The sequence below is a fragment of the Hermetia illucens genome, chromosome 3 (genome assembly GCF_905115235.1).
Source record: "Hermetia illucens chromosome 3, iHerIll2.2.curated.20191125, whole genome shotgun sequence".
Classification (NCBI taxonomy): Eukaryota; Metazoa; Arthropoda; class Insecta; order Diptera; family Stratiomyidae; genus Hermetia; species Hermetia illucens.
The window spans coordinates 134,082,783-134,104,621 of NC_051851.1; the positions used below are offsets into that span (position 1 = coordinate 134,082,783).

Here is a 21,839-nt window from a genome sequence, read left to right on the forward strand (position 1 = left end):
GGTATCAAATGAAAGGTCTTGGTTAGTACTTTCAGAAGAACTTTGACATTTATTGGAAAGGCCGGTAGTTTGGGGGCTGATAATTTCTTTCACGGACGAATTTTCAGTGCGGGCCTAAAAATACCCTTCATACCGATACCTACTCAAATAAAGCTAATAAGAGTTTGTTATATATAAAATAAAACTATGTAGCTTCTCGTACTACGATATATTATTATAATTTGTAGATACGTATTTCGAAAGTTACTTACTCTCTTCCTCAGTACATTAGCTACTAAATCATTGCGAAATTTTTTCTGTTTTTAAATAAGAAAATTCCAAGGTCAAAGATACATATGTGGGTACAAATTGTTTTAAAAGTTATATGTGAGTACAAATTGTAAAAGATAACAAGGTCCACATACAGGTAGAGATGATAATCTTGTGATGTTTGCCTTAATGATCACTAGTTATTAGTAACTAGTGGGTGGTGTGGTCCCTATATTTGTCGGCAAGTTTTTTGATCAGTTTTGATGCACAGTTCCCCTCATCTGTGTTCATCAATTTTGTCGCATTCTTTTCAAAGCTCTCGCATACATCGCTTTCGTGTGCGACTTATCCATTTATCGTACCAGCTCCAGATTTGGCCTCGTCACAGGATGGCCCCCTCGATGACGTGCATAACTACCGATGATCGCACCGTCTTGGTTCCTCGTCTTTCCCCCTTATCTACTTCCTTTATGTAACGATGCGGTGTTGTTAAAACTCAAAAATGGAACTTTTTTGCATCGGAAATGGTTGGGGTTAAGCATTAGGGCTTCAAAACCATAAGTCGCCAGGAGCCGATGGAATTACAGCCAAATTGGTTGAATATGGAGGCGACCAATTACACCAAGCGGTTCATCAACTGATGCTCAAAGTATGGGACAGCGAACCAATGCCTGACGATTGGCAAAGAGGCATTATCTGTCTCATACATAAATATATCACGCAGTGCAGCAATTATAGAGGTATCACGTTGCTGAGTACCATCTATAAGATATTCTCCAGTATCTTGCTAGGCTGGATAGCCCCATACGCCCAGAACATCATTGGCCCATACCAAAGAGGCTTCACTCTAGGCAAATCAGCAACAGATCAGATTTTCTCTGTGCGACAAGCGATGGAAAAACTGTTGAAATATGGACATCAGTTGCACCATATTTTCATCGACTTTAAAGCCGCCTGTGACAGCATAGCCAAGGTAAAACTGTACACGGTCAGGAGAGAATTCGATATCCCAGCGAAATTGATAAAACTGACTAGGCTGACCCTGAACAATATGCGAGGCCAGATAAAAGCCGCAGCATCACTTTCGAAACCATTCAACATCAACAACGGTTAAGACAAGGGGATGTCATATCATGCGTCCTCTTTAACCTGGCCCTCGAGAAAGTGATTCGCGATGCCGATGTAAATGCAAGACCACCATCCTCTTTAACTCCACCCAACTACTGGCCTACGATGACGATATTGACATCATGGGAAGAACAACCCGACATGTACAGTCTACCTTCATCCAGATCGAGCAGACAGCGCGACATCTTGGGCTGTACATTAATGAAGGTAAGACGAAGTACATGATGGCAACGTCAGTTTCAAAACCAAAACCAACAACATCGAATCGCACTGGTCAAACGAAAACAATGAAGATAGGAGATTACAACTTTGAGACCGTTGAAAATTTCTCCTATATAGTGTCGAAAATAATAACCGATAACAGTTATGACGATGAAATCCGCACACGGTTGTTGGCTGTCAATACAGCCTATTTCAGCTTACAAAAATTGTTTCGCTCGAAACGCTGGCAAAAGTGAAAACATACACAAAATTGGCGTCACTATGTATGAGCGAAAATTATTTTATAATACATTTCGTGGGAAATTCTACAAAACAACAGCAGGAGTCTCGATGGACAACCCAATGTCACAACTGGTGAAGGAAATGTTTATGGTATATATAGATCAAGTAATTGAAGAAAAGGGGATAATGCCGAGAATTTGGTTCAAATATGTCGATGATATATTTGCCATAGTGAAAAAGGACAAGGTCGACAACACGCTAACAGAAATTAACAAGACACACCGGAATATTCAATATACAATGGAAAAGGAAGAACACGGATCTCTACCATTCTTGGACCTACGAATAACGAATAACAGTGAAAAGCTTGAATTCGAGGTATATAGAACCACCTTTGACACCTTTGACAATCGTACTATTGGTAACAAATTTTAGTAGCTCAAAGTTGTCTCTTCCGTGTTTATTGACTGCAACTTAAAACACTGAATGGCAATATCACACTAAAGTGAGAAGTCTGGCGTACTAAATGCATATTCAATGAGCAAGATTGAAATCCGGACACCGTCATACGAAATACATAAGTGTTCAGAAAGAGAAGTTGAAGGAGTTTTTTTCATTTTTTTTTATAAGAATATAACATATAGTCTGTTGGATACAGTCCTGACGACAGGGGGGTGGAAAAGGAGAGGTTCCTCCGAGCCCCAAGTTTTCTAAGCGGCCCGAAATAGAAATTTCAGTGGAAAACAGGGATAGCAGGTGAGCCTGCGTAATTTTCACCAAAGACCCGAACGAGTCTACGACCCTGGCTGGATACAATGTCAAGAAAATTAACGAAAAAGGATAAAAATAACCCTTGCGTGGGCGAATGACAAAGAAAACTATTTTCGTAGGCAAAATTGATATCCAGGTAGAGCTAAAAAATCGTAATAATGATATTAAAACCTGTGGGCCTCGCGAAGGTCCTATTTTCCATAAGGAGTATTAACTAGTAATTTTTTGAGTTTTTAATGTCATTATTACGATTTTGATTCGTCTTTAGCAAAGGTTTTACTTTCTCCTTTTAATTTTCTTTGCATTATATCCACATGACTGTACGTTACGTTCTTGTAAGTAAAACAAAACACATACGATTCCTTTTGTATTTCGTACGACGGTGTCCGGATTTCAATTTTTCTCACTGTATAATACGAGTTACGCACAAATAGAATAGTTCTGCAGTCAAATAAATAATAAAGAAATACACAAAAACTTTTATGTCTGAAGCGTCGAGCTTCCGCTTTTCGACTTGTTTATAAAAAGTTTAAATTAGTTAATATTTATTGGAATATATAATAATAATAACAATCGTTGGCGCAACAATCCATATTGGATCAGGGCATTGAAGTGCGTTAGAGCACTTCATTCAAGACCGTAACGGTACACTGCAGCACACTGTAGGAGGCAATGTGGTCATGACGTGAAAAACAGAAGGAAAATTCCACTCTTGACCTTGTCTTCTTTAATCTCCCTCTTCCAATCCCTTCATGCCCCGTCTTACGTTGCCCTAACGCCCATCATCCTGCTCTCGAGTTCGATGCTCGGATATCCCGACTCCGCTCTCCTGTCACGCGCAAGCCTACCAAATTCAACTTTCGTAAGGCGAACTTCGAAGGTCTGAACTGAACCCTGGCGGTAATCAACTGAGTTCCTTTCCTTTCTCCATTTACGTATGACCAAGCACTCAACATCTTCTATACTATTTTATCTGATCTTCTTCCTTGTTACGTCCTCTCCTCTCCTAAGTGCTTACGTTCTTACCCTGCCTGGTTCACCACTGAAGTCCACAAAAAACTACGTCAAAAAGGCAGTGCGAGGAAGAAGTTCCTTTCTTCTAGAACCTATGCTCACTTAGTTTTTTTCATATCTCTACGTTCCTCGGTCAAATCCTTAATACGTAAAATGAATATTTAACCACTGTTGAAGACTCACTCACTAAAGCGCGGAAACCTAAAACCTTTCTGGTCCCACATTCGCAGCTTCTGGTGTCCTGCCAATATCCCGTCTGCCCATTAAAGTCTCTGGCTTCTCAGCTAACTCCGCCCAACTATCTTGTGATTTACCCTGCCGCTACTTCTCCTCAGTCTATATTCCCCTTCCTTCCTCCGAATCCCTCCGCTAGTGGATGTAGCCTACCCCGTATTGCCTACCATTCCCCTTCTTACCCCTCTCCTTGTCGTGTACCTCATTAGCAAACTTGATGGCAATATCGGACTTGGCTACGATGGTCTCCCAAACCTTTTTTTGCTCAAAACTGGTAAGTCCATCTCACTTCTCTTATCTCTTATTTTCAACAACAGCCTCGAAAAGAATGATTTTCTCGGCTTGTGGAAAGAGGCTCTCATCACCCTCATAGGCAAAAATGGCGATCGTACGCTTGCCGAGAATTATCGTCCCATTTCCCTCCTCTTGTCTTGTTCCAAAATCTTGGATAGATATGTCAGTGATTGGTTCTCTGCCCACTTTGGTCACTACATAGTGAAAGAGCAACACGGCTCTGTTAAGCGTAGGTCCACTGCCTCCAACCTGCTTGACTTTACCAACTTTGTCGCCAAATGTGTAAATTCACGGCAAGAAGTACATACCACTTGCACTGATTTCGCTAAAGCCTTCGACACTGTAAATCACAAGATACTTCTATCCAAACTCTCGTCTCTAAGGGTTCCCATACAACTTATTGTATGGCTTGCCTCTTACCTTTCCAACCGATCCTGTCGCGTCTCTTTTGACGGCTGGACTTCCCGCTCCTTTTCCCCCTCCTCTGGCGTCCCCGTTCTGGCTGTTATTTTTTTAATTTTTCATCAACGACTTCCCCCCCCCCCCCTCTTTATGCCGACGACCTTAAGCTATTTCCCGCTATATCGTCGCCTATGACATTGTGATTATGATGGATTTCTGCTGCTTCTACGGCCTTGTCATTGGTGGCACAATGTTCTAGCACGGACTCTGCCAGATGATCGGGTGAACAGCAGTGTACGAATAATCCATTTGATTATACTGCGATCAGTAGTAAGATTAGAAGTTTGCTTCTTAAGTTACTGCGACCTTCATTAGGTAGTGATCCGTTTTACTGCTATCATTGCAAGAGGAACGTTTTTCGGTCCGAAGCAGCACAACAAAACCAAAAAAGATTTCTGATCCTCATCGTTAGCTTTATATAGTTTATGATTGCACTGTCGCCAAATTATGCTTGATTACAATGTTGCTTTTATTTCATGAATTTATCATACCATATTTCAGATCAAGCGCTACTATGCCTTCAAAGTGAAACACCACGACATGTACGATGGCCTAGTGCCTAGTAGAGAAGCAAACATTTTCAACCAAAATATCTTGACTGTATTCCCAAATCGTGATCAACTAGGCCGAAGGATCCTTCTTTTGGAACTTGGAAGTAAGTGACTTATTTCAATTTTCCTATAACGCCTATAACGGCTTGTTTTGTAGAGAAATGGAAGCACAAGGAAGTCACCCTAGACGAAGTCTTCAAAGGATGTGTTCTCTACCTCGAAGCTGCAATGCTGGAACCTGAAACTCAAGTGCATGGAGCTGTTGTTCTTTTTGATATGGATGGACTATCTCTCCAGCAAACTTGGCAATTTACTCCACCCTTTGCTAAGCGTATAGTCGACTGGTTGCAGGTCAGTGCACCACCTGTGCAATTAATAAGGATTGTTTACATATATTTCTGTTATTTTTAGGACTCTGTGCCACTTCGTATCAAAGGAATCCATATCGTCAATCAACCAAAGATTTTTAACGTAGTTTTCGCTCTATTCAAACCATTCCTTCGGGAGAAATTACGCTCGCGAATTATTTTCCACGGAACAAATCGTGAATCATTGCATCAATATATTTCGCCCAAGTGCTTGCCAGCCGTGTATGGGGGTATAATTGAAATTCCCCGCATCGAAGGTGAACAATGGTACAAATTGTTGTTACAATGCGACAAGGAATACGAAGCAATCAATTCCTATGGTTACAAGAAGAAATAGGCGAATCCTAGACACTACTTTAGTTAGGCAATATCGAATATTAACAACTTTACATACGTAGAGAAAAAAATTTATAAAAACATGTGATATGTACAGAATATTAGAAAACGATATTTTGTATCTTTAATGCAAACTACTTCATTTTCCTAGTTCGTAGTGTAGTAATGCAATTGAATTTATAAGATACAATACTTTTGTATAAATATTACTAGGGTTTCAGCCATAATACACGCACAATTAACATATTTCAGTGCATTAATGCCAATCTATTCCTATGCCAAACTTTTTAATAGAACTTTGTTATGATATTACATTAAATGAAAACTTAGTCGTATGACGTAGAGTATTAAGCAAATGGGAGTTCCGGAGTGGGAAAGTAAAAAAAAGGATAAAGTTTAGGGGATAATCTGGTTTTTGTAGAAAGAAAATAATTATTGCCACTTTCTTATCACATTATTTGTTGTTATCTAGGTTTTAGTTTATTATATCAAGGATTTATTGACATCAATATCACTCGTACGGTTGTTGAAGTGTTTTACCTAATGATTTTTATAAGTGTAAAAGGGATTAAACGTGAATACGTATTTTTTAAGAAATAATTTTTGTTTTATTGTTACTTGCTGAAAAAATATTGGTTAAGGTTGAATTTTCAATTCTATCCTACGGGAGAGTTGGGAGAGGCGGTGCCACGTCTACAACCGCAATGAGCATTCGTAGTGGTCACACTCCTCGTTAAAACGTTCAGAGTGGAATTGATTTTGAAATCGTTATGATGAAGTTTAAATTTTTAACCCCACTCCTGGACCGGGATGGGATGCGAAGGATATGCAGGAAAGGAGAAACTTCATTGAACAATTGCGGGCAGCTTAACATCATTTTCGCTTAAATGTATGGGGAGACTCGTTGAGCGCCACATTCGCGAGAAAGTGTTAAGGCTGCACTAAACTAAATGAGAACCAACATGCTTACCAACGTCGAGAGGTCTGAGAGTCTGCTCTTCACTCTTTGGTTTCAAAGATAGAGGACGCAACTTTGAAAGGCGAGTACGCGATGGGGATGTTCGAAGACATTGAAGGGGCATTTGACAGTGCGCCCTTCCAAAAGCTCTGTGATGCCGCCAGAGAGCATGATGTTGAGGAAACTTTAATTAAATGGATATGCCTCAGGCTTGGACTTTCAGTAAATTCAAATAAAACCACTTCTATTTTTTTTCAGCCTTTGTCCCGTTCACAAGCGGGGTCGGCTCGTCGAAAACAGAATTATACCCCTCTCTTGCATATATGAGGATCTACCCTTAAACTTAAATAGAATGGTGTTACTCACGGCATATGAGGGGATAGGATGATTCCCAACCAATTGAAAATGAGTGTGACAAACAGACAGATGCGCTAGAAAGAACGATGCCGAAAGTAGGAAGGTCGCGGCATATTGGCAGGCTGTTCATAGCCAGAGTGTTGAGTTCCATCGTTCTGTACCTAATCCAAGTTTTGGGAACAGCGATGTATGTTTCAGGAAACGGACATAAAGTGTGCGCGGTCCACAGAATAACAATCGTAAGAGGGTGTTCTGCCTTCAGAACCGATTCACACTTTGGTAGACGAGATGACGAACATATCACACATCAGGTCCATCTCTTGTTTATGGCAAGTGAAAAAAAACCAGGGAGGGAAAGATCCATACGTAGATAGCAACAGCAATGGGACCTGTTAGAGACGGGCTGTTGGAGACGCAAGTTGACCCCTACCATCGGGGAGTAGCTGGAGAAAAAACATGGAAACATCAATTATAATCTCACCCAGAGTCTCACAAATCACGAAGGATACCGTCAGTACCTCTACAGGTTTAATTGGACACCGTACCTGAATGTCCAAACTGCGATGGCATTCCAGCATATGTATTCTTGCAATGCCCAAAATTCATGGAAGGAATAAGAAACCTAGAGGAAATTCTAGGTGAAAAACACTGGAAAATTTCGTGCGGAGAACGTTAGCATGCCAAGGATTGGAATGCGATGGATGGACTGCGAAAAGCGGAATGGCATGATGTAGTACCAAATGATGGTTCCATAGGGCAACGGGGAAGTCGGGGTGGTTTTAGTGCGTAAAAATTCCCCACTCTGGCGTGTCCAGGACAAAATCTTTTGATGATTTAAACAAGTCAAGAAAGCGGAAGCTGAATGCTTCAGGTATGAAAGGTTTTTTGTATTTCTTTTATAAAAACATTCATCATTAGAACCTAGCACCTAATATATAATATGTGAATATCCATTTTCGCGTGATACTGACATTCAAAGTCATGAATTTGCACAGAAACGACAACTTTGACCTATTATAACTTAGTGAATAATAGTGCGACTTCCTTCAAATTTGATAGGATCATGCTAGCCTACATTTTTGCAATTTCGTAAGATAAAATTCAGGGGGATTTTACAGAAAATCACTAAAAAATATAGTAATATACTATTATTAACTTTATATGAACCGACATCGATAAGGAGAGTATTTCGGAGCCTATGAACCATATATTTTTTTCAGATTTTTGGGTTGGGTAGTTTCTGAGAATGGGTCCGTGAAAGAAATGATCACTTTCGACTCCCTACCTTCTCAACAAATGTCAAAATTAAGACCGGCTTCGAAAAGTACTAACCGAGATCTAACCAGAAGAGGCCTTTAAAAAGGGCTGAGGACAGACTTAAGCCAAGAAAGCGGGGAGCCGCAGAGATTAGCCCACATGAGGGGAATGCCCCCAAAAAGTTTGAATCTGAACCCAAGAGGTTGAAAAATTGGGTAGGAATCGGGAAGCTCGTCATTAAACATGCTAGTGCGGTTAAGGCCATTCGACTTTGTATACTGCTAAAAACATTCCCCGAGCAAATATTCATTCATGAGGAGTAGGAGATTATCGAAGATCTTGTCGTCAATCAGATGTGCAAGTATCCCGATGATCACAAGCCTCGCAGCCTAGCTTGTGTTCACCCGGATACATTTTCCACCAGGTCACATATTGGTGGATTGCGGGACCGAGGACACTGTGGAGTGGCTTCGGACTACAGTTACTAAACTGCCAGGCTGTTAAGGAGCAGAACAGTCGACATATGTTGGGGATGATAGACAAGGAGCACACATGGTAACAATGTTTCCTGCTAAAGCTGCAGCACCAGAGAGAGATCCCATGGGCCGCCTAATCGCTCAGAATGAGGATTTCCATATGCGATTATGGAGAGTCTTCAAAAGCAAGCTGGAGAGCAAAGGGGAGACTTCTCACGATCGGGATGAATAATTGAGACTTAGAGGCGATAAAACGTCGGATTTGCCATATCAACTATAACTTTGACAGGAAACTGGTGCACGTGCACAGGCGAGGAAAGATACTTCGGGTGAAAAACTTACCGAGACCCCCAAAGCCGGAAAGGACTGGTTCAATCAGGGAAGTAGACCTGCTGCCCAGTGAAGAGCAGAAGCTGGACGACCTAGACCTAGATCTTCTATCGCTCAGGGTGAACAGCGGCGTGCAGGAAACCGCCATATTGGAGGAGTAGGACTGACAATGGAGAATAGCTCGAAACAATAACGGAGCCAATGGCCAGAACTAAGATAGCCCAGATAAACCTCCACCATGCAAAAGCTGCATTTGCCATAATTGTTCTAAGGAGAACATTGGAATAGTTTTAGCTCAGGAGCCCTGGGTTAACCGGGGCAGATTCGCGATCTGCAAGGAGGAAGCATGCAGGTAATCTGGGACTCCTCTTGTGAAAATCCAAGAGCTTACATCATTCTTAAACTTAATTTAAAATATATATGTCTTTGAGAGTTCCTGACTGGAGACCTTGTTACTATCCAAGTCTCACTGGGAGCCGGAGGGAGAACCAGAGCTAGTCACTACACTGGTAAAGTAATGTGAGAAATGGGCGCTACCACTTCTCCTCGGCTGCGATGCCAACGCCCATCACGAAGTTTGGGGAAGCAGCGAAAAAAATCGAAGAGGTGAGTACCTTCTTGAATTTATATTTAGCAATAAGTTACAGATATACAATATAACTAAGGGAACACTTCAACATTCGTGTCCAACACCAGACATAACTCTCTGATGAAGGGGCTGGTCAAGAATTGGGTGTTGGATGAGCTCTTTATGTCGGATAGAATAATCAAATTCGAGATTGAGGTCAACTATGAAATAAAAAGTATAATAAGGAGTCCCGTGAACGGATTGGAATTCCTATGCCACGCACCTGAGCAATAACACCTACAAAGAGGTATTAGCGTGAACTGGAACTAGAAACAGTGGTAGAAAACCTCAACAAAGTCGTCATTGGCGCATATAAGGCCAGCTGGCCGGCTAAAACAGTAAAGCCATCAAGGGTTGTACTCTGATAGAATAGGAACCCAATCAGAATGAGAACAGAGGTACGAAAACTCTCTAACCGGGCAAAGCAAACTGGAGACTGTGGAGATGAGGAGGATAGAGTACATCTGCTGCTCAGAACTCATTTCTCGGGTCCTACCTCACGGCGGAAGGCGACAATAGTTTGCCTGATACCTCAATAACGAACAAAGGGGAAGAAAGAACAGACCAATTCACTTACTTAAAACGGTAGAGAAGGTCATAGACAACTATGTTAGAACTAACGTTCTGATGCGTAACCCCCACCGTCGGTGTCAACACGCTTACCGGGCAGGACTGTCAACTGAAACTGCCCTGTATCAGCTGACGAATGTATTATGGGATGCCATAGAAGTAAAAGAAATAGCACTGTATGTGTTTTTGGATATCGAAGGAGCATTCGTTAACACGTCGCACACAAAGATACGAGATGTCCTAATCCGCAAGGGAGTGCGAGCAGCCTGGCCTCCTGGATGGGCAGAATGTTAGAAAGTAGGCAAATAAAAACACTGCCAGGCACAAATTCTATTGTCATGAATACTACTCAATGTTGTCGACAGGGCAGAATACTATCACTGCTTATGTGGAGTATGGTAGTGGGTGAACTCCTGGACAAGCTAACAAATACTGGAATACAGGTCCAGGTATAGTACCATTTACTAGGGAGCCTAAGTCTGATCACCTGAGAGCCATAAAGTTACATTGTATAGAGGTGAAGCGAAAAATAGAAATCAAATATTTGAGTTGGACCAAAAATTACTCTGAAAGGCGCATGTCGGAATGCTACGAGAGCTCTGATGACTTGCAAGTCCATAGCAGTAAAAAATGGGGTTGCACTCCGAAGATACTACTTTGGATATATACTGCAATAGTAAGGCCGATGATTACCTATGGAGCGGTAATCTGGGCAGAAGGAACAGAACTCAGCACACAAGCCAGGGGATTACGCAAACTCCAAAGATTGGTTCACGTGTGTATCAGTGAGGCAATGAGGACATGTCCAACGACCATTTGCACGTATAGATGCAGGCAAGGAGGACAATCTTCATAATGGCAGAGAGTATCCTAAATCGGTGGAAGATTGATATTCTGTTTAGGTGGTACCCCGAATTATTGATACTAGGAGAATAACCCAACAAAGAAGCTTCCCTGCAGTGAAAAGTTTAAAATACGTTGGAATAACACGGTAAACAGGGAGAGCGTGGCATACGGTTTAAACCAGCAATTAATTACTTGTACACTGGCGGATCCCTCACAGTAGGGCGAACGAATTTCGGGGTCATTGGTACAAGGAAAATGTACTTGGAACCAATGGGTAAGCACACTAGCATATTTTTCGCGGACATATATGCCATAGACAAATGTGGCTCTTTTAATCTCCAAAGGAACTGAGGGAACTATATTGGGCGAGCCTACCACGAATGGAGCAGTCCAGGATGCTTATTGGGGGATACAAAACCAAGCGCACAAAGGACTGTTTAAACCTTCGGATAATAGTGGGAATACCCACTCGTTACTACCGACTAAATTATCACCTAAGGAACCTGGGGAAATCTACGGACACTGCCGGCAGGTTCTGTGCGGAGTGTGTTGAAATCGCCATACACTAAAATTCCTGACGGTTATATGCTTCCTTGACATATAGTTAATAGGTACACTATAACCAGTAAAAGGGGCACAATAGTTCTTTAAGAACGCAGTGCAACTTCCCTTAACAAAGTAACAAACGTTCATGCCCCTACAAAGGAGTCTGCAAAAACAGAAAAGGATACCTTCTACCTGCCCCGTGACAGAAAATGAAACGTATTCAGGCAGTTTGTGTAAATGTATCAATCAAAACGGAATGGAATATCTTTGGAGGTGCCTGGTTCACACGGAGAGAGATCCGCAAATAAACGTGGGTCTCTTCAGACAAGTTTCAACCAAAAGTGGCTCTACAGACAATTGGACGGAAGTCCTACTGAAAACGACAGACCATATTAAGCATGGTAGAAATTAATAGGCTTAAGAATCGTAAGTCACTGGGAGCTGATCATCATTTCATCGATTTTAAAGTCGCCTATGATAGCATAGCCAGGGTAAAAGTCTACATGCCATGAGAGAATTCCGCATCCCGACCAAATTGATAAGATTGAATAGGCTGATCCTGATTAATGTCCGTGGTCAGATAAAAGCAGCAAGATCATTTTCGAGTCTATTCGACATCAACAACGGTCCAATGCTCTTTTCTTTAACCTGAACCTGATAAAAGTGATCCGCCATGTAGATGTTAACGCGAGAGGTGCCCTTCTCTTCAAGTCCACCCAAATACTGGCCTATATTCACGTTATGGGAGGAAATACCCGATGCGTGCAGTCTACCGTCATCCAGATCGAGCAGGCGGCACGAGATATTGAGCTGCGCATTACTGAAGACCAGACGAAGTACATGGTGGTTAGCACTAAAAACGAAAGAACCAACATCAAATGGCACTGGTGAAATGAGAACAATAAAGATAAGAGACTATAACTTTGAGACCGTTGTTAGTTCCTTCTATATAGAGGAAACCACAACCAATAATAGCTACGACGCTGAAATCCGCCCACGATTGTTGGCAGCTAATAGAGCCAGCTTAGAGAAGCTGTTTCGTTCGAAAGGTTTCATCATAGGGCTAAAGCTCTTACTGCATAAGACAATGATTTTGCCAGTCGTCATGTATTCTTCGAAGACCTGGGTTCTTAGCAAGAAAAATTGCGAACTGCTGGTCGCGCTGGAGAGAAGAATCCTTCGCACAACTTTTAGTCCTCTAAATGAAAATGAATGATTCTGTAGCCTATATATAAACGAAACTTATGAACGATATCATGACTGTCTAGTTTTGGATAAAATCTGACTCAATGGGTTGCGGTGGACGGGTCTCCGAGTCCGTATGGATGAGGATGATCCAGCCCGGAAAGTCTATAACTCCAATATGTATGGTAGAAAAAGAAGACGTGGCAGATCCTGAATCAAATGTGGCGATGGCGTAGGCCAGGACACAAAGCAATTTTTGGGGATATCGAAATGGTGCAGTTTCATACTAAGGTAGGCCTAGACCGTTCACCTGTTGTTGCGTCATTAATGATAATGGTTATGGAGCTATATCCTTAGCTAGCCTGTCTGTAAACCTCCTCATTATTAGCCATCTCTGAGTGCCCTGGCATGCACATCGAGAATGTTTCATTTAATCGGTCGAGTTTCAGTACCAATTGGCGTTAAGTGCGATCAATTTTGTCTGTAATCCCAAAAGTTTCGTATGTCTGCTCAGACATACGTGGAAGCCATATGGTCAGCAGGCGTTAGGGTCGCCTTATGTTGAATTTCCGCGGACCGCATAGTTCTCATCGTAAGCCTAGACCGAATACCCATTGTTACACTGTTTATGATGATGAATATGGAGGCAGGTAACTACCCCAAGCAGTTATCAGTTATTGATAAAGATTTGAAGGACTAGCATTTAGCAACAATTTAATATGGGACGAATTCGATATATAACTAAAGATATTAAGTATAGTCTCCAAAAATTAAGTCTAGTTCTGAGCGACACCTATAAGTGGGTGGTCCAAAAGTATGATCAAGAGTATGAGTATCGACGATATAAATCTGTTTGATAGGCTGTCGTCCATTTAATGACTTCCAGTGACCGTATATGGTCCAAGATGACACCATTCGAAGCGACTATTTGGTCGTACATACATACCATATTTGCTAGTCCTCAAAATAAAACATTTCAATTTTCATAATAAATACATTTTATTGCAGTAACGAGTATTCTGATACAAAACCTCCACCGAAGAATTCCTTCATTATCACTAAAATTTTCCACATTGTACAATTTGCCTTGCATCCATGTAGCTAAAACAAATCGATGTGATTTTAATAATTTTATTTGGTTTCTTTACAAATTGCAAAAGGAAAAGAAAAAATTGTAATGTGAATCATAGAAAGAAAAAAAAACGAAGCATCCTCAGCTTATTATTTGCATTCTTTTATTTACAAATTATACTCTATAAAAACATGTTTAAAAAATAAAATCAACAAAAACAAAATGTGAACTTAATTTAAACAACAGTCAAAAGGAGGTGTTGATTTTCATTAAGATAAGGATATAAAGAACTTATTTACACAATTTTTCGCTATATTGATACTTAGTTTGGTTTTGGAATCCTAAATCCTTAATGAAATAGCGGCAACGATATTTCAATAATGTTTACACACGATATGAGTCACAACTTATCATGTACATAAGGAGTGATGAAAAATAGTGAGCTAAATGATTGTGTTCAGGGAAATAAAATGATTCCGAATGTGAACATTGTCAGATTCATTCCATTTCGTCTGTCATGCGTATGAAATCGATTCAGAATTTTCTAAAATATTTGTGCTCATAAGAATATATATCCTAAAATTTACTAAAAAAAGGAGCGACAACTAGTTTCGATAAAACGGAATCAATTTCGTGAGAGTTATGAAAATGATTTACAGAGATCGTGAAATCGTTTTTTATTTGCAATTGCTCCATTATGAAATTGTCAATAAATGCTTATGATTTCCATTGCAATTTTGCTTTTTATCCAGCTTTTTGAGCTGCCTTTATCTTCTGAGATGCTTCGTACGCTTCGAGCTCTTTCTTTTCCTTCTTTTCATTACGGTTCTCGTACTCTAATCGATGACTGATTATTCGTTGTACGATTTTCTCTGTTGTCATCTTGTTTCCTGAATCAATTAGCACAAATTTACCCATTACTTTTGGCACTGCATACGGATCATTTTGTCCGGCTTCATATGTTATTGGTGTTTGTCCATGGCATACTACGTCGACTTTGAAGTGTGACATGAGTTCTTTAGTGACGCAATATGGAGCACCAATCACAACTTCATTGACGTACTGAAATTATAAAGGAGGAACGGTGGTTAATGCTTCCACGGAAGACATCAAATAGATGTGCTATACTCACTTTGCATGCTAGCACACTCAAAGTTCGTTCGTGCAAGTTCATGATGGGGTAGTTGCTTCCTTTATATGCATTGACGACTGGATCTGTGTGAAGGCCGACTATAAGATAGTCTCCATGTTGCTTTGCCTTCTCGAGGAAGTCCAGGTGACCAACGTGAAACAGATCAAATGCACCAGCAACGTAGATCTAAAATCAAATTTAGTAAAATCAAGTTTAGTATCCAAATTTAATTATAATGAAAATCTGATTTGGATAAACATTTTGGTCTGACTCATTGCTGACATTCCCCACAAATGACACAAATGGATCAAAACCATTCACAGCTAAGAGTTAATACTTACAATCTTATCATTTGGATTCGGGGCCTTCCCATCACTGAACTGTATAATTTTCTGTGTTGTTGGCAAAAATTGATTGCAACCAGTCCAAGGACTTCGCGCTGAGTGATCTTGTCCCATTAGTGACGAACCTGATATTGATTGTTTTAGACATAATTTCTCAATTGCTTCTATCTCTTCTTTTTAATTTGATTTGAATTTTGATTATTTTTTCATTAGCGTTTGTTATGTTTCAGAAAAATTGTTTGCGAGTTTTTCGAATGGAGGAAAATAGATTTGTTCATTCATTCAGGTGGTAAATAGAAAACCCAAAAACAAAATTAAGAGAATTTAGTACGAAGGGATTTCCAAAGGAAAGAAAATGAATGCACAAACACAGAAATGAATATTAGCGAAAGAACATAAAAAACAGAAATGCAACGTGAACGTATGAAAGAAGCCATGATTGGGTTTTGGGAGGGTGTGAAATGAGCTAACAAACAAATGTAACTTTTTTCACGGTAAATTTAATCACCTTCTTTTTCTATTGAGTATTCTTCAGATCCTTGGCGGAAGTGGTTGCGGGTGAGTAGAAGCATTCGACCAACGAGATCTGTTGTTGAGATACCAGCTGTACGTGATACTTCTCTAGAAACAAAATATGCAATTTCATTAAAGCATTCATCGTAGATGCCTTACATTTAAAAAGTGCTTAAAATTAACACGTTACACTTTCACCACAAGAATGTTCGATAAACTGAAAACGAAAAACAAAACGATTGATCAGGAGGCGATTTGACCAAACTTTCTTCCTAGTCCAGTCAGTTGTCAACCCCATTAGGCGGAAGTCTCGAGTTCCACTATACGCCACCCGCTATATAGCCTGTCCTACCTTACCCAAATCGCAGCAGTAAAGAAGTAGGGGCAAAAATACAAGAAACGAATAACAACCAATAACTATATAACCCCAGCAGTCGTTTGCGGGCGGCCACTTGTGGCGCAGCAGGATTCGCGGCATTCGAAATTTATTTCGAATGTTGCGAATGCGAGCGGTCAGATGACGCCACCGACGCTCTCCACAGGAGTGGGAAGTAGGCGGTGAAAAAAGTGCCGTTGGTTGGCGGCAGAGGAATTACTTTCTTCTGTCTCCAGCCTTGACCGAGGACACGCGCGTGCTTTAAGACGAGTCCGTTTCAGATATTTATATTACTTTTGAGTGCAGTGAAATAAGAAATTATGTTTAGTTATTTTTAAGTGATGAAAGGTGGCTTGACTAATAAAAGTGTTTCTTCTGTATTGAGCAGTTACTGCAATTTTTCATGCTCATTGTTCCACACCAGGGCAATGCAGCGGGTATTGCATCTCGATTTCCGCAACGGACCATGTCATGTTCGATTTGCTGACGATGTTATTCGATTTCTCTGAAGAGTGGATGAAGAGTGAATTGCGAATGACCGCTAAATGTCGGAGAACACTTAGCGTCCACGAAGCCGTCGGTAGTTCTTTGTAGACGTTTATGAGGAAATGTGGTCAAGGTGGTAGTTGTGACGTGCATCTGCCAAACCCATTCAAACCCTGTTTGGGTAGTGTTCATTCAGTACAACGTGTCGCCTCGAGCAATCGCTGTTTCGTCCGTGGATTCTGGAAATAGCAGCGAGTTTAGGGCTCGTAGTTCTACCAATCGGACCCATTTCAAAGTTCCGATAGCAATGCTTCGAAAGAGGCCTTCATTACGCAATGGGATTATTGCTACCAGTGGAGGAATGGTGAGTTCTGGAAGGCTTCTCATCACACAACCATCATGACATCGCGTTCGAAATTGCCTACATAATCGCTCGGGGTACACCGGCCCGGCTCTACCCGAATACTAAACAGATGAACCACATTGTGCGGGAGTTATTGTATTTGCTGCGTATTCTGTTCAAGTTAATGTCAAAAGTGTGAAAAGCATCTCTTTATGAAAAACAGCGTCCAGAGCTGAATACAAAACGTGATGAGATTGCTTATTTCCTTCATGATCATCATCAACAGCGAAATAATTGGTATTTGATCTAGGCGTACCTTAGCAAGGAACCCCAGGCGTCCCAGCTTAGCCCCGAGGTCCACCAATTCGATATCCCTAAAAAAACGCAATCGCAGGCTTTGCGGACTGGATCATTCTCACCCATATGAATTAAGCGATCCGCCCGATCGATTGAGCCGGATTTAATCCACAACCATAACGTTATAAAAGGCGACGGATTCGTCCAGTCTTTAGTAGGAGACAAAAAATTCTCTCGAACGAAGTTAACGAGTTCGCATTTTTGTTGCTAAGAATACAAATCTCTGAGGACTACATTAGGACTGGCAAGATCATTGTCCTTCCTTACCCGACTTTTAAATGGGCATGACATTTTCAGTCTTACCTCTTCCCACATTAGTAAGGCATGATCCGCTGACTTTTTATTCTGCCTTGAAGTGGCAGACGACGACGATCACACCTTTTTCTCTCTTGTGAAAGATGGGGGGGAGGCAAGAAAGTTCTTTGAATTATTCACAACCTCCCTTCCTTCTTTAAACGCTGGTTGGTAAAAATTAAAGCGGAAAGCTATTTCTCTGTTTAGTAGTAGTTCGAGGGTTTTCCATTACGGGAGCTCAACACTCAATGTTTCACTTTTCCTGCCAAAAAAAAACATGCAAACACAACACTAGCCTGCAGACTATAGAGTTTACGATAAGCGGATTGACCTCCGAGCTACCTGCTTTTGTAGTGTTCTGTGAAAGAACCTTCAAAACATTTCCTGTTCCTTAGTTAGCAGAGATGACTCCTAACGGCCAGGCTATATAATGTATCGTCCTATTTGACTATATTACCGTTTATATATTGATTTTTCCTTCTCTTGATGGTTTTAACTATTCTCTCTATGCTTGTAAAATATTTTGTGATTGCAGTTCGCTTTCCACACTTTTCCATGGCCAACGTCGGAGAAAATGAGTTTTCCAAATGTCACAGTCAAATTTTTTGAGTCTTTTTGCAAAGTTTAATCAGTTTGCGTGGTTGTTGGATTTACAAATGGCTTCTTGCGAACGTTATGAGCGTGGTATCCAGCACTGTATAGCGCACGTCGAATTGTTTGGACAATGCGCTTCTTTCCAGTTCCGTGGGGCAATTCTGTTAATATTTTAGGAATGCTTTTTGTAACATGCGTAGACATCCTCAATTCACAGAAAAGTGACATTTAATTATTATTTTTCCAATATCCCTCCGAGATCTATTCTCTAAGTAGTACTTTTTTATAAATTCATTAGGAAGTCCCTCTCGAAACAGAGAAATTGTTTAATTTATTAATTAAATTTTAGTGAACGTGTCAGGGTAATAGTCTTTAATACAATTTTTGTATTTTTGTGTGATTTAAATTATAAGAATCATTTAAAGAAGTTGTGCATACTTACTTTTGTGAATAGCTGTATATGATTTTATTCGACCCTCAACCCTCGAGCAGAGTTGGGAAAATCATAATCGCGATTATGTGATTATGGGCGGCCTGGTCTGATTATGCTTCAGGTTAAAGTTGCATAATTAGGCAAGTCCTCACACGACCTCCGCGTGGTGGCCGCTGGAAACCGTCTTCAGGCGGGCCGAGAGTGTGTAGGGCCGGGCTGGGAGTAGGCTCATCCAACTGACGAGGATCTGCTTGTCTGCTGGTCATGTGTTAGGGACAAGTAGATCTGGCGGGGGGATGGACTGAAGCAACAGCCCGGGGATTGTCCTCCCTGCACCGGAGAAGGTGCTAATAGGACCCCAAGCCAAGGTGGAACAGCATACGCCGAGGGCTGCGTGGCCAATGGGGAGTTTGGTCTTTAGTATGCGAACTCTGAATACCTTGGGCACCTTCAGTTTCAAATAAGACCCTTACCCTGGTGGCCGGACTAGCCAGGGTGGACATTCTTCCCGGACTACTCGTGGGACCAAGACATGGACTCAATTAATAAAAAAACCAAAACGACGATAGAAGAGGAGGCGATGATGCCAGGCGCATCATCGGAGGACGAGCTGCTGGCCTCCAGCCAGGAGACAGTGGCCGTCGAGAGCAGTACACTCGGTGCCAGCCGTAGCACCGTTATGCTGAAACCAACCGCAGGGACCTCCCGGAGCGAGGCGTCAGACGGACTAGTGGCTTCCAGCCTGGAACCCACTGCCATCAGGCTGGGTGTAGCGAGTACCAGACATAGTACTCCTGACCCGAAGCCCTCAGCGTCGGGGGATCCCTCGAAAGCGAAAACCGACAAGAATGTCGGTCGCCGGAAACCGGCTAAGAAGCGAAGGTCCACGGGTGTCCTGCTCAAGAGTCAGTCAGAAGGCCATGCATATTCTCGGCAAGATTCCGAAGAATAAGGAGGCCGGTACTGTCGACGAGCGGGATGAAAAAGACCTCGCTAAATACCAGGCAATTGTTGATGAATACAACAGCAAACGCTGGGCTGACGAGCAGAAGGCGAAGCCCATCGCTATAAAACGCAACCGATCTCAAGACGAGGTCGAACAAGATAAGAAGCGGAGCAGAGTGGGCAAGAGCGCAGACGCCAAGCAACATACGGAGGAAACTGTACAGCAACCGTTAGCCGGCGGGCCACGTACTGAGAAGCCCTTCAGCGATGTGGCCAGGAGTCACTTACGGGTGGCGCTGGCGGATGGCAATTCTGCTAGCGGCAAACTAACGCTGGAGGTGTGGACCAGTGTTGAGGCTAGGCTGTCGGGCATGTTCTATGAACATCTCGTGGAAACCGGAGGCAAACACCCGGGACTCACTCCCCACTTTGATTCATCTCAGGTGGTCCGTGGGTTCCACGTAATAGCTTGCATGGACCAGTTCTCTAAGGACTTTCTCGGCTCGTGCGTCGCTAAGATCAGCGACGCTTGGGAGGGCGTTAAGCTCAAGATTATCCCTTACGACGAGATTCCCAGGAGACCGGTCGCTCGCATTTGGTTGCCGAAGATCCGCATGGAGAAGGACAAGCTGGTCCATTTCCTGCGCCTTCACAACCCCGGGATTCCCATCGACGACTGGGTTGTTATAAAGGAGGAGGAACCTCAGATAAACAGCCAGCCCGTACTAGTCCGCATAAACGAGGAGTGCCTGGAGGCACTGAAAAAGGCTGATTACAAAGTGTGGTTCGGAGTCAGGAATGCCAAAGTAAAACTGTTCCGCTCTGCAAAACCGGACGACGACCTTGACCCAATCGACGCCGCCAACGAGCTGTTGGAGGAGATGACGATCGACGGTCCGACGGGGGCTGACAAACCCCCCACGCAAGCAGATCATGCTGAGGGTAACGCAGATAAATCTGCAGCACGCGAAGTGTGCCTCGGCTAATCTGCTCGTCTTCCTCTTAGAGGAAGACATGGACATCGCATTAATACAGGAGCCCTGGGTCGGACGCGACCGAACCATCAAAGGGCTCCAAAGCAAATATTTTAATTTATTCCACAGCACAGGAGACGCTGATCAGGCTAAACCTAGAGCATGTATTCTTGCGAGGAAGAGTCTGCACGCTTTCCTGTGCCCGGACCTGAGTTCCAGTGACATAGTTGTGGTCAAGCTGGAGCAGGTGGGGGCAGAGAACGTGTATATTTCCTCGGCGTACATGGCTCACGACCGATCAGCTCCGCCAGAAGAACTACAACATCTGACGAACACCATAACACCAAAGAAAGCCAACCTGCTGATAGGCTGCGACGCAAATGCAAGGCATACGCTTTGGGGCAGCTCTGAAATCAACGAAAAAGGTGAGTCATTCTTTGATTTTATCATTACTTCAAATCTATCGGTGTGTAACAGGGGCAGTACACCAACCTTTCATTTCCCCTGCTCGGAGAACTGTGACGGTTGGGAGGAGGTCCTTGATATCACCCTAATAACCGACAACGGGATTCTTAGGGTGGAGGACTGGAGAGTGTCTGACCAGAGATCCTTCTCTGACCACAGTTGGATACTCTTCAGTCTAGATCTCGCCGCAGAGGTCTCCAAGCCCTTTAGAGACCCCAGGAGGATCGACTGGAGGAAGTTCGGTCAGGTAATTAAGAACAAACTCTCCAGTGCGCAAATTGGTAGGATTGGCACGACAGACGAACTGGAGTCAAAGGTCGGGGCTCTGGAGAAGGCTTTTGATACCGCCTTCAAAGTCTCGTGCCCTGCTAAGTACAGCAAAAAGACCCTGCCACCGTGGTGGAACGAAGATCTCTCTAGTCTCAGGAAGCTGACCAGAGAAATCTTCAACATCGGCTACAGGCAAAAATACTGGCAGCCATACAAGGACTGCCTAAAGAAATACAA

The 21,839-nt window shown here is 42.3% G+C and overlaps 2 protein-coding genes across 6 annotated transcripts in view; one reads left to right on the forward strand and one right to left on the reverse strand.

Annotated features, from left to right (window-relative positions):
• Nucleotides 1–6,448, forward strand: part of LOC119650693 (alpha-tocopherol transfer protein-like) — a 60,056-nt gene extending 53,608 nt beyond the window's left edge. For all 4 annotated transcript variants that reach the window (XM_038053672.1, XM_038053670.1, XM_038053669.1 and 1 more), the window contains 3 exons: nt 5,098–5,251; nt 5,305–5,498; nt 5,559–6,448. In XM_038053672.1, the coding sequence (XP_037909600.1) occupies nt 5,098–5,251; nt 5,305–5,498; nt 5,559–5,852 (642 nt within the window). In that variant the 3' untranslated portion in view covers nt 5,853–6,448. The remainder of the gene's footprint in view (nt 1–5,097; nt 5,252–5,304; nt 5,499–5,558) is intronic.
• Nucleotides 6,449–14,216: 7,768 nt separating this feature from the next.
• LOC119651228 (ethanolamine-phosphate cytidylyltransferase) overlaps nt 14,217–21,839 on the reverse strand; it is a 57,108-nt gene continuing 49,485 nt past the window's right edge. Inside the window, exons 5-8 of one of the 2 annotated variants that reach the window (XM_038054698.1) lie at nt 16,061–16,173; nt 15,550–15,725; nt 15,209–15,394; nt 14,217–15,138 (exon numbers count right to left, since the gene is read on the reverse strand). In XM_038054698.1, the coding sequence (XP_037910626.1) occupies nt 14,821–15,138; nt 15,209–15,394; nt 15,550–15,725; nt 16,061–16,173 (793 nt within the window). In that variant the 3' untranslated portion in view covers nt 14,217–14,820. The remainder of the gene's footprint in view (nt 15,139–15,208; nt 15,395–15,549; nt 15,726–16,060; nt 16,174–21,839) is intronic. The other variant, XM_038054699.1, reaches the window with a different exon arrangement.